The sequence below is a fragment of the Microcaecilia unicolor genome, chromosome 12, assembly GCF_901765095.1.
Source record: "Microcaecilia unicolor chromosome 12, aMicUni1.1, whole genome shotgun sequence".
In the NCBI taxonomy this organism is placed as follows: domain Eukaryota; kingdom Metazoa; phylum Chordata; class Amphibia; order Gymnophiona; family Siphonopidae; genus Microcaecilia; species Microcaecilia unicolor.
Genome location: NC_044042.1, coordinates 28083590 through 28096680, shown reverse-complemented (window position 1 = coordinate 28096680; position 13091 = coordinate 28083590). Strand labels below are relative to the sequence as shown.

Sequence of the window (13091 nt, the reverse complement as noted above, 5' to 3'; positions counted from 1 at the left end):
CGCGTCTAAATTTGCATCTCATTAGCATTAGGGAGTTCCTTCACCGTGCTGATCCGGTGATATTTTTGGAGTTTTGAGCGCCTGCCTGTAGGAGAAATTCCATCTACTCCTCAGCAGGAAGCAGCTCTCCTGCCTCCACAGACTCCATCTGTATGGGCTGGCTCTCCCTGTCAGCGTCTTCCTTGGAAGGCAAACATGGCTCCACCCCTTCCCAGTCTGTCTTTGGTTCCCTCACATACTGTTTGGTTAGTCAGGGATATTGGGCTTGATCTAAGTTCCAGCCCGCCCCTAAGGACTGCCTCTTGCTTTTCCGGGAAGAAGCTGCAGGCATGGGCCGCTTCCCTCTCAGGGACATGCCAGATTTTCCCCTATCCTTTGGGTTCTGTGCTTGTATTGGGGCAGAATAGGTCTCAATCCCTTGTGAACCAGCTCAGTTTCCTGAGAGCTACCCCCTTTCTCTTCACAATATGTAACATAGTAACACAGTAGATGACGGCAGAAAAAGACCTGCACGGTCCATCCAGTCTGCCCAACAAGATAACTCATATTTGCTGCTTTTTGTGTATACCCTACTTTGATTTGTACCTATGCTCTTCAGGGCACAGACCGTATAAGTCTGCCCAGCACTATCCCCGCCTCCCAACCACCAGCCCCACCTCCCAACCACCGGCTCTGGCACAGGCACAGACCGTATAAGTCTGCCCAGCACTATCCTCACCTCCCCAGCCCTGCCTCCCAACCCCGGCTCTGGCACAGGCACAGACCGTATAAGTCTGCCCAGCACTATCCTCACCTCCCCAGCCCTGCCTCCCAACCCCGGCTCTGGCACAGACCGTACAAGTCTGTCCAGCACTATCCCCGCCTCCCAACCACCAGTCCCGCTTCCCACCACCGGCTCTGGCACAGACCGTATAAGTCTGCCCAGCACTATCCCCCGCCTCCCAACCACCAGCCCCACCTCCCAACCACCGGCTCTGGCACAGGCACAGACCGTATAAGTCTGCCCAGCACTATCCTCACCTCCCCAGCCCTGCCTCCCAACCCCGGCTCTGGCACAGACCGTACAAGTCTGTCCAGCCCTATCCCCGCCTCCCAACCACCAGTCCCGCTTCCCACCACCGGCTCTGGCACAGACCGTATAAGTCTGCCCAGCCCTATCCCCGCCTCCCAACCACCAGTCCCGCTTCCCACCACCGGCTCTGGCACAGACCGTATAAGTCGGCACAGCCCTATCCCTGCCTCCCAACCACCAGCCCCGCCTCCCGATCTTGACTAAGCTCCTGAGGTAACAGTCCCAGCTCAGAAATAGTAACTGCTCACACTGTATGTACACACAGCATCCTATCATACAGAGAGACAGGCCTATAACTGATCACATAATACAACACCGTCTTCCTCTAGCCGCTGCACGTACAGCAAATGACGTCTTACATATGTCCTGCCTGATTTGGGCCGTATAATACATACCTGGTCAGATACACGTACAATGTGTTCTTGCTGGTGGAGGGGGAGAGAAAAGGGAACCATCATCCCCTCGCCTCACCTCAAAGAACGCCTATTTCTGACCATAATATAATAACATTCCTACACACGTACATCTATCCTACTTGTCAACAGAACACCCCATGTGTCTTCTTGTATATTCAGTGCCACTGATTATATTTAGCGGCATTGAATATTTTTATCTTTTAAAACACTATGGATGGACCCTACTAGCTGCTTGAATATTGGGCCAGTGAGTCTTGCCTAAGGTCACAAGAAGTGTCAGTGGGGTACCTTAGATTTGAATCCTGGTTTATCCAGCTCTCAACCCATTGCTCTAAATTAGTTCCTTCTTTTCCCTTTTATACAAGCTGGACAGGATCACCACCTCCCTCCTGTGTCTTCTGCATGTCTGTGTCTAACCCTGGCTATGCCCGCTGCCACCAAAAATCTTTTATTTTTTTCCTCCAGGGCGAAGCGTTTTTTTTTTTCTTTTTTTTAACCGATTTTATATTATGTTATGCTCTTTAGAAATCTGGAGGGACATCTGGAAGAAAACTCAGAGGCAGACCCAGGAAATCAGTAAGTGGAGTCTATGTTCAGTATGTGTGAGAAGGCGAGAGCAGCTTCTGTGATTTAGGGCACTTCAGAGAGGATGGGTTTATCATCATACTCTTGGAGTGTTTTGAGCAAATACCTCATGCATGCACCACCAGAATGCGTTTGGTTAATAGGAACAAACTAGAAATTTAGGGACCCTTTTACTAAGCGGTGCTAAAAGGTGGCCCGCGCTATCCCCCGTGCAGGTCTTTCCCGCACGCTAAGGCCACTTTTAGCACTGCCGGTAAATGGCCGAATTTCCTATTTCTGCAGAGGCCATGCGCTAATTTCCCTATTAGCGCATTTGCAGGGCCGCCGAGAGACTGAACCGGGCCTGGGACAGGGCCATGCCCCCCCCCCCCCCACACACACACACACACACACACAAAAAATCATTGCCACTGCCACCCCCACCCCCAGATCACTGCCAAAATGCCCAAGGCCCCACCAGCAGAAGACGTCTTCCCCCAGTACTGCTCTTCTGCCGATTGCCTGCCTCTGCTTTTTCTCTCAGGGCATGCTCGGTTTCAAAGCCGAACATGCGCCCTGAGAGGAAATGCCGCTGCTCAGCTGGGCAGAAGAGCAGCGCTGGAGTTGCTCCTCTGGGTCCTCCCCAGCCGCCAAAGGGGGGACCCAGCCGTGGCGCTGGAGTTTTCTCTCTTCTGCTCCTGTCGGGACGCCATCACTCGGGTCCCGGCAGGAGAAAGAGAGACCCTGGCACTGGGCCCCCCCTTCAAGGCCCGGGGAATTTTGCCCCCCCCCCCCTCAGCGGCCCTGCGCTTTATCACATAGCCATTACCGTGTGAGCAGTTACCCCGACACCTATTTTGTAGGCAGTAAGGGCTCACATGCTAATCGTGCAGCAATGCCCATGTGCTAACCGATTAGCATAGCCACACCCATTCTCCACCCCCCAAACAAGTTCCCAGCATGAAAAAATTAATTTTCTTTTATTAGCATGCAGGTAGCGCGCCTGCACAAGCAAAAACAACCACGGGGCGCCTGAGCACGCCCTGTGCTGGTGCATTTTAACCTGCGGTAAGCACACATTAGTGTTTATCGCAGCTTAGTAAAAGGGCCCCTTAATTTGAGATCTGCTTTTCACTTAAAAAATGGATTTAGATGATAAACCAAAGCATTCCAGCCTTTAATTTGTAGGGTCACCATAGCCTATGAAAAACTAAATCATAATTAGTAAATCTTTTCTGTTGTTCCTTTTGATGCATCCTCTGAATTCTCCCTCCTAATGGATCCAAGAAGGATTCATCTGAGATGCTACTGCTGTTTGTATTTATTTATTTTGCATTCCCTCCCCTTCTCCCAACCTGGGGATTTAAGTGTTTGTGTGAGGAAGCCAGGCGTGTCTGATGTGCAGCCAGCCCCAAAGGGAGGAAGCAACATACAATCAGTCACTTCCTGTCTAAGCCCCTCTTTACCTCTTCCCCACCCCCTCATTCATAAAATCCAGATTTTATGAATGAAGCAGGGAGGAAGCAGAGACAGCTGAATCAGAATCCTGGACCGCTGTGACTCAGTACAACTCACTCTGTCACTGTGTGTGTATTGTGTGCATGTGTGTGTTTCTCTGGCTGAGAAAGAAGGGACATGGATATGGATTTTAGGTATAATTATCTGTTTTTCCAAATCCAAGCTGCAGGCAAATGACAAATGCCTGTACAATGGGTAAATCCCTCCACCAGAGACTTTACAATTTAAGAGGGTATCTGAGTCAGTGAAGGGTAAAGTAACTTTCCCAAGCTCATGAGCTTGGGAGTGGGGGAAGCTGGTTCTAACTACAGTAGGGCTGAAACAGAAAGCTTTCACAGATGATGGTGCAGGGTTAGCACGGCTTCTGTATGCAATTCTATGGCCGCACAATGCAGAGAGACGTTTCCTGCACAATATAAAGCTGCAGGATTCTGCGCATAGGACACTAGCACAAGGCATTGAAATTAAGCAGTTAGCTATTCACTCCAATGCAGAAAAGTGCGCAGAAGAGATGAGAGCTTTCATGCTACCTCAGAGGAGGCGTAGAAGGGTTAGATCTTCTGCAATAATGCCTTTATTTTGATCCCTGATTCTCCTACCTCCCAAGATAACCCCCCAATACTCTAATCCCCCCTCGTGCCAGAGATGCCTTTTGCCCCTCCCCCGACACAAAACAAAAATTCCTGGTACACTAATGGATCTTTCCCTGACACCTCCCATAAAATTTCCCTGGAGCCTAGTGGGCCCCCAAAGCTCCCCTCCCTGCATATCTTGAAAAAGAGGCATAAATGATACCCATTCACTCCTGCCTCTATACTGCCGTTTTCCAAAATGGTGGTGCTCGACCCCACTCAGTGCATTCTGGGATGCACCACATGGAGTCAGTCTGCCAAGTTAGGGAATTTTTTTTCCCTACTCTCCACCCAGACTTCAAATAAGGGGAAAATTCCTCTTATTTTGCAGACTGATCCTTTGCAGTGTATCCCAGGATTCGTTTCACAGGGTTGAGTGCCACCATTTTGGAAGAGGATGGCATGGAGGCAGGAGTGAGTGGGCCTAGCTTCTACCTGTTCTTCAGATAGGGGTGGGTAAGGTTACCATATGGCTCCAGAAAAAGGAGGACGGATTGAGCCAGCCGGGTTTTACTTCCATTGCTTTCCATTGAAAGCAATGGAAGTAAAACCCGGCTGGCTTAATCCGTCCTCCTTTTTCTGGAGCCATATGGTAACCCTAGGGGTGGGGTCTGGCAGTTTACACAGGGGTGGGAATGTCCACTAGACACCAGGGAGAACAGGAGCTGAGGGTCCATTAGACCAGCACAGATATTTTGGGGGGGGGGGGGATATTAGGGTGGGAGTGACAACCAGGAATATTTTTGATGGGAATCGGGGGTGGGGAATATCAGGAATATTGTGGGTATTCAGGCAGGATTTTTGGGGGAGCAGACTTTTTTAAATATTTCCCTTTGTCAGTACCTGAGCCATTCACCACTGATGTACTGACAGGAAGGGGGGACATTTTAGCAATGAGCAGCAGATTACTGTGGTGGTGTACGCTGTTTTTTTTTTTTTTTCTAACAGTACACACTTTTTAATGCAGCAGTAATTTGCATGCTCATTGATTACTGCATCAAAACGCTAAACCTTTGTGGCAAGCTTGCATTAACGCTTTCTCTCGCTCTCTTTCTCTCTTTGAATAGCTGTGTCACTGCCTATCTGTATATTCCTGTGTGTATAAGTGACTACGTATATTTGGATCTAGGAGGATCAAAATCTTCCATCAATCAACAGACACACATAACCTGTTTAAGAAAAGTATTTTAGGTGTAGAAAATGCCAAGCTGTTCTGGCTTTCCCTGACCAAAGTGAAAGTACAGCATTGTTTTGGGGTAAGGTTTGGATGGTGGTAGGAAGGAAGAGTCAGGAAGAGAATATGGGGGAAGCTGGACTGGAGACTCTGGGGACCGAGAGGGTGACCGGATTTGATTTCAGAAAGCCAGACATATAATGCAGTGAAGGGTTGCCCCCTTGTGGCACTTTAGCCATATGACACCTGATGAGTACTAAAATGGACATTGAAATGACTAACGAAGGAAAGGTAACAGAGAACCCAGGCCTGGAAGAATCCAGTTGAAAAGGAAGAACCTCCAAGGACATTTTAATAGGTTGCATTTTACAGACATCCTAGTGTTCTCTTGTGTTGCTGCAGCTTCAGGTGACTTCTGGCTGCAAGGTACAGTACATCATAGACAGTGTGGCCTCCTTCCCCAGGTGTCAGCCGGCTGCTTCAAGTGGCCTGTGAGTGTGGTCAAATGCAGAATAAGAAAAACTGGAAGCTCCCCAGGCACAATTCTCCCGCAGAACTGGAAACAGCTCCTTAATGTTCAGCGCTGACATTGCACCTAAATTTGCATGTCATTAGCGCTGAAAATTAGGGAGCTGTTTTGCAGCGCTGACTGAAAGGTATTTCTCCAGCGCTGTTCCAAACAGCGCCGGAGTTTTGAGCATCTGCCTATGAGATACCACAATGAGCAGCTCTGACGGTCTCATTATCCAGTGGCCAAATACAGGTCCTATAAATTAAAATCTGCTGTAGGCAACTGTGATTTTTAGGTGTTTTCTACACTTTCTTAAGGGTCTTTGAGTCTCGTCAATTGCATTGTTTTCTGCTCCCCTCTTGCAGGAAAAGGAGGAAGAAGAAGAGGCTGGGTCTCGGGAGTCCTCGGAAGAAGAACAGTGAAGCACCTCATACTGATGCAACCTCACCATCACTCAGTGCCCCAGTTTCTCATTGGTTCCAGGCTTCAAGATGTCAGACCTCCGTCTCCTACATGGGGTGGGGTAGCCACCCACTGCATTAGCGATGGAGAGTACCTCACCCCAGCCAAAGAACTAACAGCAAGGATGGCGGGAAAAGGTTGGGAGAAAGTTCTCAGTCTCAATCTTCTGGGGCTCTGGACTCGGATATGTGCAGTGTGGGGTTCATGGGGGAGGCGGTGAGAACAATTTTCTTTGTTTTTGTTTTGTATTTTTTTTTTCTGGACAGGGTTAAAATTTAACCTACACATTTTTGAGCCTCCTTTTCAGGGACTGTGGTGACATCTCTTCTAATATTTTTTCTCTTCTTTTTTTTTAGAAATCTCTCTTTGGTAGGGCTGCGTGCCTCACCGTTTTTACGGTATCCCCTTTAGTTTCCATTCTGTCCCCTCCTCACCCCTTATATAAAGAGACTGGTTTCAGATTCCATGTTCTCTTCTCCTGGATATGCAAATGCTTCTCTCTCTCTTTTTTTTTTTTTCTCTCTTTCTTTCGCTCTCTCTCTCTGCTAAATCTCCTTCCACAAGGGCATTATTGATTTTAAAAACAAAACTTAATAAAATAATTAAGCTATTTCCTGGCTTGTGGCTAACTGTGAAGCAGGTACAGAGAGCCTGTTTCTTCTACCCTGTTCATATGCTTTAAAGTGAACTATGGTGTCAGTTCTTAATCTGACGTGTTTGCTTCAATAGAAACTTTTTTTGAAAACATAAGATTATCCACAGAAAAGGGCCGTGTCTAGTCAGGGGCTTGGAGTCACCAGTTAGCATAAAAAAACGGAAATGAATTCACTTTCCATTGCATCTGCTATTCCTGCCACACAGTCGACCACAGGACAGAAAATTCCATCATGCGTTAAAGCTCACTCTCAGCCATTTTGCACTTTTCCATTGGGTGCTGCCTGCTGGATCTCGTATCTGAAAGGCTGATCATGTGAGAACTGCACAGTTCCATCTCTGAGGTACCTGCAGGAATTCTCAGAGTGTCTGTTGGTAACTGCCACTGGTGACGATCCCTCTGCCCCAGCCAGATCAAGACTTTCCACACACGGAATATGGCCACATCAGGGAAGGCTTCCAAAGAAAAAAAGTTTGGGACTGCAGCAGGGGCACAGTGTCCGTGGACATTGTCTTATAGTGGAATTAGTCCAGTATTTGGCTGTTTTGATTTTCTTACAGCACTCCTAACTACGGTTCAGATTTACTTTTAATAAGAAACAAAGAACCACAAGTTCCAGAATGCTTTAGGGTTAGATTTGACAAACCAGAACTGTTGCTTCAGCCTAACTCCATGTCACCATGATATGCTAATCCACTCTTGGCTTTCCAGACTTGGAATTTGTGGAGCATATAGAAACTGGGAGCGAGAAAAGCCCAGCTGGAGGATCTCAGCTCATGCTGACATGGAGTCAAGTTGGTAGTCACTGATTTTCATTAAGAACATGGTTTCTTTACCTTCATTAAAAATATAATTACTAATTATGATTAAAGCATACCAAATCCATGTGGTTCTTCAGAAATCATCTGCACTCATATGTATACTTTAAGGTTTCGGGGTTCTTTTTCTACTGTTCAGAATTTTAATTTTTACTTAGAACTGAATTTCAGGTCTTAATTTTAGGAGTTTTATTTTTACATGTATGTTTCAATTTTGTTCACAACTACCTCTAATTAGGTTTTGATACTGCTGCTACTGCTTTTCCCGGTGAATTTCAGACCTCCTCTTTTAACTCTGTGTACTAGTAATTTTGTGTGGGTTATTAATGGCTTTTCAGAGCAGTAGGGGACACAGGTCCTGTGTGTGTAGGTTAAACGTTTTGGGAGGGAGCTTTGCATCTAGTTAAAATCCACTGTGTGCGGGGTGATGGGCAGTTTGTCGGGTTTCTGAACCCCCCTATCCAACCCTAGTGTGGCCCCCTCACTCCTGGGTGTCCTGCCCTCTGAAAGCTCTCTCTCTCTACTCCTGTTACGCTATTGGACTCTAGTCGTGGCAACTATTGTGCACAACATATCCCCATATCCCTTCCAATCGGGCTCTCATCAGAAAGCCATCATGCTTTCTTTTCCTATTCATTCCTCGCTAGAGATTGATCAGGTACGGCTTTTTAGCATTTTTTTTTTTCTTGTTCTTCTTCCACCATCTCTGAAGTGCTTATCTTCAGCTTCCTGTTCTGATCCAGGGATGAATTTAAGATTCTAGTGCCCATAAACAGGAGTGGATTGAGCAGAAGTTGAGGAAGTTAGATTATCACGTCAGCTCCCCTTAAAGCGCATATCCCTAAAGTAAAGGGGTGCAGGCCCCCCTCGTTAGCCTTGGTGTTTTGACACCTTTAAAATGTGGTGCCCTAGGCAGTTGCTTGTGTTGGTTTTGCCTAAATCTGGGCCCATTCTGAGCTGCTTCCTCTGCTTCCCTTTGACAAGCTACTGTGTAACGTTATAAGTTCTGGACTTGGCTTCTCTTTCCCTTAGGACTCTGAGCACTTCTCCAGTGGCATTTCTCAGCCCTGAACATCAGGAGTCAGGCAGAACACTTAACACATGCTGCTATAGGGACAATGCATGCCATGAGAGTAGAAAAAAACCACACCGAGTAGGTAAACAGCTCAGTTCCCACGAAATTCAAACGCTGCCATGCCAGCAAGGCCAAGGGTTTTTTTTTTTTTTTTAAACCCCCAAGCAAGTGTCCTTTTTAAGTAAAAGAGCTAAGTCAGAACAGGTGCCTTGGCCGGTATGGGAAATCGGAGATCCTGTATAAGTCCGTCTCGCTTGTTTTGTGATGTTGCTTTGCGTACAGTACCCAGCTGACTTGAAACTGATTGAGGTGGCTTAGAGCATTTTGCTGTTCTGCTGTTAAATGAGATCAAGCCCCATTCACGCTTGTCAGAGCTGGGGAAAGCATAGCTCTTAAGGCTTCGTTAAGTGAAACTTTATCAGTGGTCTGGTGTTAGTGGACAGGGAACGTCCTCATCTGTGTTCTTAGTGTTGAATCTGCTGTCAGAGTGAGGGCTAGACCTGAGGCGACTGACACGCACTTGGTTTAGCTGTGTCTTCGTTCCTCTGACCTGACCCCCTTACAAGGTCTTCATCTCAGTACTGTCCAGTTCAACTAGGCCTGTTTTTGCTTTTTTCCAGAATCTAATCCAGAGCTGCTGCTTTGCCATGCCTCGCAGTGGAGGTTCTGAAAGGGTCCAGTTAACTGAACCTCTTTGGTAAGAGATGAAAAAGTTGAGTGTCTCTCAGAGTACGCTGTGGGGCACAGGTTCTCAACCCAGCAATCAGGTTTTCCAAATGACCCAGTGAATATGCAAGAGATAAATTTGCAAGCACTACCTTCATTGAGTGCAAATCTATCTCGTGCATATTCATTGTGGAGGACTGGGTTGAGAACCCCTCGTGTACGGAGAAGGCATTGGGATAACAAAGCAGTTGTGTTTCTTTACCTCAAAGTGGTTTATATACCAAGCACTGATGCTTTCCCTGAGAAGGAAGACTTATGCCATCTGCAAGGAGGCAACATTGGTCCTCCACCCAGTCAGATTTTCAGACTTTCCACAATGAATACACAATTGCTTTCATTGTATGCAAGTAGATTGTGCATATTCATTGGGGAAATCCTGAAAACCTGACTGTGTTGCAGCCCTCAACAACCAAGGTTGCCCACCCCTGGTTTGAAGGGTAAGCAACTGAAGAAGAAAATGGAAGGGGGTGGAGAGCAGGAGAAATGAGATACATAGGAGCAGCCGTAGTCAGTGAGGTCAAAGATCCATTAAGCCTAGTGTCCTGTTTCCAAGCCAGGTCCCGAAAAGTGGCTAGATTCCATGCCACTAGCTTGGATAGTGGTCAGCGTTGACTATCTAGATAGCCCAATCAATGCCAGAAGTTGTTAAGCTAGCAGCAAGAGTCAGTTCACTTTACGGATAACTTAGGACAGCCTTTTACATATATTGATAGCAAACAGCATATTGTCACTACCCAGATAAGCTGTGGAACAGCCCAAACTGCATCCTGACACTATCCATATAGTACTGAGGTGATACGTAAGCATATTGAGCAGTACAATGCAAATAATGCCTCTGAATATCCTGGTCAGGAGCACTGATCTGGCTAGTACTACCTGCTGTTAAGTGCTTTTGAATGTTGATCCAGGTCATTCTAGAACAGGGGTGGGCAGCCATGGTCTTTGAGGGCCCCAACTTAGTTGGGTTTTCAAGATTTCCACAATGAATATGCATGAGATCCATTTACTTACAATAGAAGCAGTACATGTAAATCAATCCATGCATATTCATTGTGGAAATCTTGAAAACCCAATTGGGTTGTGGCACTTGAAGACTGTGGTTGCCCACCCCTGTTCTAGGAGGTAGGGCAGGATTTCCCCAACCACTAATGCAGAGCTGCTGTTCCAAGTCGATCTTGTGGGGATCTGGACAGAGGGTGAAAGTTTGTGTGTGGTCATTGGGACACAGTAGGTGAATGGTTGGTAGAGTTGTTAGGGGAACTGATGTATGTTAGGAGTTTTACATTATCTGATGATGGACTGTTTTCTTGGTAAAGCCCCACCCTTACAAGTGCAGGGTAAAGGGTATTAGGAAATTAACGTGGTTGCAGCATCCTGTGATCTTGCAGGTGTTGGTGTGTGTAGCTGGACTGCGGATGGTACTCTCCCTTCACAGGTTTTGACAGACTAGCAGAAACCATCAGCGTTTCTGAGATTAGTTAGTAATCATGTGACTTTTGTTGCATTGTTTAAAAACTTTTATTTTTAAATTTGCAATTACTTAAATAAAATGTTTTTGGCTGTTTCATCTCTGTGGTCTCTGGGTGTATTTCCAGCATTTTCATGAAGTGTGGCAGTCCTTTCCTATCCTTGGCCCATGGGCAGTGCAGGCTTTGGCTGTCACTGCAAACCAAAGAGTAGGGTTCATAGGCTCTTCCACAGAACTCGAGGGTGATGCAAAAATTCTTGTACAAAAAATTTTATTAGGAATACACCAAAAGTCTTTTAGTGTATTCCTAATAAAATTTTATAAGAATTTTGGCATCATCCTTGAGTTCTTTGGAAGAGCCCACCAACCCTACTCTTTGGTGTTCCTCCACGTTTCTATGGTTGATCTTTCCTTTTGGCTTTCACTGGTCACAAGCCAACAGGTCTGGGCACTAGTCCATATTTCTATAATGAAAACCAGGTATACAACATCTCACCATTCCCTCCAACCCTGCTCGTTCCACTTCGTTTTGTCAACTTGTATTTACTTTGGCTCAGGGGTGCCAACAGAAATGCTATTATAACTGAAATAATAACATGCATTTACGTTTCTCCAAGCTGTGCTCTGTGAAATTTAACAGCCAGCCAGTGCTGTAAGGAGTGGCATTGGCTTCAACCTGCTCCAGCCCTAAACTGATATTCATCTCATTCTCTGACTAGCTGGCTCCACACCAGGCCAGGACAAGCGGCATAAGTGGAGATCGATTTTTTGTGAATGTCCCCCACCACCTCTCCAACTTTTTCCCCCTTTGAGGCTACAGCATTGTGTGGAAGGAGAGAGTGCAGCTCCTGAATCAGGACATCACCTCCTCTCTCTGATGTCCAGATGATTGAAAGTCCCACGCTGTTCCAAAAAGTGCTCTAAAAATAGCGCTGGAACAGCACAGGCTTTACCACCCCTATGATCAGAGATAATAGCATGTAGATTTATGCACACTATTATCTCTGATCATAGGGTAAAGTATGGGAGGATTGTACATGAGCGCAATCCTCCCACACTTGTTTGACAGGTCTGGGTTGTCAAAAGCCCATACCTATCAAACACAGGAGCTGGAAGTCTGTGGGACCACCAGACCACAAACAGCATGACCCTGGTGGCCAAACCCCAAGTTCAGGGGTGCTGGAGATCTGGTGGGTCTGCAGCACCCCCCCCCCCCCCCAAAAAAAAAAGCCCTGGTGGCCTAGTGTGTCACAAATCAAATCCCCCTACCTGGTGGTCTAGCAGCCCTCTTTTCCCCCCACCGTAACTTTGTTGGAGGTACACTCCCAGCAGCACCACCTTGAAAATGGCGGTGCCCAGCCCAGTGCATCCTGGGATGTGCTGGGCGGGGCTTCACACCATGGTACAAGGGCAAGGGCCACTAGACCACTGGGTGGGGGTGGGGGGGGGGGGGGGGGTTGATTTGCAGCCCACTGGGCCACCAGGGCTTTTTTTTTTGGGGGGGGGGGGGATGCTAGGGGGGGGCTGGAGACCCACCAGATTTCCAGCCCCCCTGAACTTGTCAGAGGGGGGGGGGGGGGGGGGGTCAGGGGGACTGGAGGTCCGCTGGGCTTCCAGCCCCATGTCATTGGCTAGGGGTGGGGTTGTATTGGGGGGAGGGCCTGTTAGCATGCAAATGCATGCTAGACAAGGCTCACTATTCCTCCCCAATGGTCTGCAAACCCTACTGCCGGCTCTGAGCTGGCATAGTGTTTTCCATGGACAGAACACCAATGTTTGGCGCACTGCTTATTGGGGAGGATAATGTTTAGCATGCATTTTGCATGCTACTTGTGCTAAGAGCCCTGTTTAGTGTGCATTTACATGCTAGTTGCATTCAGAGCCCGAGAGCGCATTGTTTCACACACTCGGAGGCTCTGATCATGAGGTAGTAGCAAATGCAGGCACTAGTATGACACTAATAGCCTCTTGCTCCTGCATTTGCTTCTGATCATTGGCCC

The 13091-nt window shown here is 47.3% G+C and overlaps 1 protein-coding gene across 1 annotated transcript in view; it reads left to right on the top strand.

Annotated features, from left to right (window-relative positions):
* Window positions 1-9989, top strand: part of HMGA1 (high mobility group AT-hook 1) — a 47418-nt gene extending 37429 nt beyond the window's left edge. Inside the window, exons 4-5 of the mRNA XM_030220981.1 lie at window positions 2014-2064; window positions 6253-9989. Coding sequence (XP_030076841.1) covers window positions 2014-2064; window positions 6253-6309 — 108 coding nt within the window. The 3' untranslated portion in view covers window positions 6310-9989. The remainder of the gene's footprint in view (window positions 1-2013; window positions 2065-6252) is intronic.
* Window positions 9990-13091: the final 3102 nt, after the last annotated feature.